The sequence below is a fragment of the Hyperolius riggenbachi genome, chromosome 8, assembly GCF_040937935.1.
Source record: "Hyperolius riggenbachi isolate aHypRig1 chromosome 8, aHypRig1.pri, whole genome shotgun sequence".
Taxonomy (NCBI): Eukaryota; Metazoa; Chordata; class Amphibia; order Anura; family Hyperoliidae; genus Hyperolius; species Hyperolius riggenbachi.
In genome coordinates, this window is record NC_090653.1 from 134704409 (window position 1) to 134707751 (window position 3343).

A 3343-nucleotide genomic window follows, 5' to 3' on the forward strand; every position below is an offset into this window, starting at 1 on the left:
GTACAATCAAGTTTCTTTAGTTAGTGTCCAGCTTAAGGCCTCAGCTTCTCAGTTTTATAACAGAAGTCTTGTTACTTCACAGGGATCTTGTGGTGGGATGAAGAAAAGGCACAGACGATAACCTGATTTCCACGCTATGACACTTGCCTAGGGCTGTGAAAGTGATCTGAGGGATTTCTCCTAAACTATTTTCTGTGGATTGGATAAGGATTAGCTTTACCATGAATCTTAACTGCAGCGATACATGGGCACTGAAGAAGCTTCTGACCAAACTCCTCCAAGAGCTGGATCAGGTGAACAGTACCAGCAGCCCACCACCTGAAGACCATCACGGTGATGATGCATACTTGTATATTCTGCTAATTATGATCTTCTATGGCTGCTTAGCTGGTGGACTTATTCTGGCTTATACCAGGTCCAGAAAGCAAGAGTCCAAAGAGGATCCCTACCACCTCTATATAGAGAGAGAGTGGGCAAAAGCAGCCAAGAAAACCTCCACTGGGGAGCAGAGTCAACACAGGGGGAGTGTTGAAAGTGAAAATTTACTTTGAAAAGGACAAGTCTTAAATTGGAATTTTTAACACCAAATACACGTTTTTAATGCATTATAAGCTGTTTTACCTGTCCTCAACAGGCTATTCAATGGTGATAGAGAATCACAAGACAAAGTTAAACTTAGCTATTCAAGGCAACCAACCAAATCCTGGTTACATGTTACTAGGGGTGCTCAATGAGATGCAATTTTTTTCCGAGTTGATGCAAATGTATGCAGATTTTTATGTAAATGTAAACCTGGGTTTAAGTTGATTGGTCCATTTTCAAACTGCATATATTTGCATAAAAAAATTGCATCATTGATCATCCTTACATGTTACAGTCCTGTTGAGGATGCTGCATGGTCGCCACCTGAAAGGAAGCATCCGAGCTCCTAAAAACATGAGATCTACTTACCCGGGGCTTCCTCCAGCCCCTGGCAGCCGTTATGTCCCTTGCTGCAGCTCCAAATCCCCTCCATTTCAGATACTGGCCTTGCCAGGTCGGCACCTTTTGCGCCTGCACGAGAGCTGCTCACAGTCGCGCTGATGTCATCTGGAGTGTTCTGCGTAGGCGCAGTACTTCTGGAACGCTCCAGACCACGTGAGCGATCACCAGCGGGCTCGCACAGGCGCAGTAGTCGGCATCTTAAACGGAGGGGACCCCGGAGCTGCGGCGAGCGACATATTGTCTGCCAGGGGCTGGAGGAAGCCCTGGGTAAGTAGATTTCATTTTTTAGGAGCTCAGATGTTTCCTTTAAAGACTCTGAGAATTCGAGGTTCCCACATTCAGTCCTATGCCTTCAAGGCAAATTCTATCAGTGGTGTGTGAAATTCTCATCATCTGTCTACAACAAACCGATCAAGAGACTCAAGTTGCCATTTCCATGTGACTAATGATTTTTAAGACTCCAGTTTACTTGACTTCCTTATTTGATGCAGGTTAAAATAGGTTTTGATCTGTACTGCAATTCATGTTGCATGTCCTGTTTCAGTTCCTGGTACCAAGAAAGCTTTACTGAACTAGTTTACAAGAGAGGATGGAATTTATTATTTACCAAGGATAAGCAAACTGCCAGGAGTGTCTTTGTTACGGTTTGCAAGAAAGTTGTTAAAAATAGCAAGTTTCTGAACAAGACAAACGAGTGACCTCGGCAGAGATGTTTGAATTGAGACTTTGTTTTTCCAATATCTACGGAGGCTAGAAATCTGAGACAGTATTTGGTAAATAAGGACGCTCTGTGCTGATATCTCATTTTTTTTTCTTTGTGGATGACAGTGAAAAAAACTATGCTTTCATTGAAGAGCTCATGTCAGTGCTGCAAAAGCAATTTTGTATTTTAACATTATTAAAAATTTCTTTTACTTTTCAGTCTTTAGCCTCTTACGGTTTTTCACATGTGACAGATGATTAAAAATGTGTGCTTGCAGCCATAACAACATATGTAGTACACTCAAATCTCCCACTGCAGAGTCAGAAGAAGCAGAAAAATTCATAATACAGTTCTGTACTTGTCTTAAACATACCGTACATACTTGAATATTAACAGAGTTTGCTTGTCTGTTTGAGGTCATTTTAGAGTATGAAGCACAGCGACTGGTCTCCCAGCCCCGTGGGCCTTCCGAGCTGCCAGTGGGTCTTAGGGCCCATTCACACTACGTCGATTCGCGGGCGATTCCTACTTATCGCCAAAGCCCTAATGCTTTTTAAAGCGCTAGCGCAATTATAACCTCATGGCAGTGATCTCACTACTGCGATTGCCAACGATCGTGGGCATTTCACGATTACAGGCAATCGTAAAAAGTGTTACCTGCAGCATTTTGCCGCAATCCTTGAACAATCGCGGTACAGTGCTTAAACAAGTGCTGATCGTGATCATCGGGAGTATACTTACCGCTAATTGTGGTAAAATCACAGGCACAAAACATTAGCGCTAAGCACTACCGTTTTGCAGATTGCAGTGTGAATGGGCCCTTCGCCGTTGTCATGCAATGCAGGGAACTGCAGAGTGTAGCATGCTGGTGAGGGAGTGCATAGTTACCTGTCTTGTGTAACGCAGTTGGATGTTGGAGCGCTTCTCTTCAGCTGGTTCACCAGTGTCTTCTCTGATTCCTGCCTGCTGTGTCTCCCTGCTACTTTCTGTTGCCAGTTATGAAGCCTTGTACTGGCAATGGAGCATGGTACCCAGAGCAGGGCTGGAGGATTTTGGCAGTAGAGGCACCCAGAAGACACAATGCCTGGCCTGGGAGAGGATGTTGATACCCACTGAAGACTGTGCTTTGCCTTCTTAAAACAAAAGGTATTTACCTTCTGTTTTAAGAACACAAACAAAACTAAGCATTGCTTTTTAGTAGGAGGGCTTTTTGGGCTCTTTTATTCCCTTATACCTTCCTAGCGGTTTTGGGTCACCCCGAGCTGCTTAGGTACTCCGTTCCACTGAAAACTGTCAGTGGTAAAATGCAAAATGCATTTGGGGAGAGGGTTTGAGAACGGCTCACAGGACCACTGGGAGGGAGAGGCACCAGTGCTATGGGGGAGGGCTGCTCCTCTGCACAATATGCCCTTCACTTCACAGGGTAACTCCAGCAGCTATGAGATGAAGGTGGGATCCATACTTGGGTTCAGAATGACTAGGGACAGAAATGGCTGTAAGAGCGGTGAGTAATTGTTCTCTGTTTATAATCCTGTTGACCATTTTTTACCTGTTATTCAGTAAAATGTGGAGCTCGGTTTGTATTTTATATTATTTTTGTGTAAATATGGAAATTCATTGTGCATAGTTGTCAGACATTTTAAAATGAATGTATCC

The 3343-nt window shown here is 43.8% G+C and overlaps 1 protein-coding gene across 1 annotated transcript; it reads left to right on the top strand.

The window, feature by feature from the left end:
* Window positions 1-221: 221 nt before the first annotated feature.
* KCNE5 (potassium voltage-gated channel subfamily E regulatory subunit 5) lies at window positions 222-551 on the top strand. Its single transcript, XM_068247914.1, has one exon. It carries the CDS (start codon window positions 222-224, stop codon window positions 549-551), a length of 330 nt encoding a protein of 109 aa, XP_068104015.1.
* The last annotated feature ends 2792 nt before the right edge of the window (window positions 552-3343 follow it).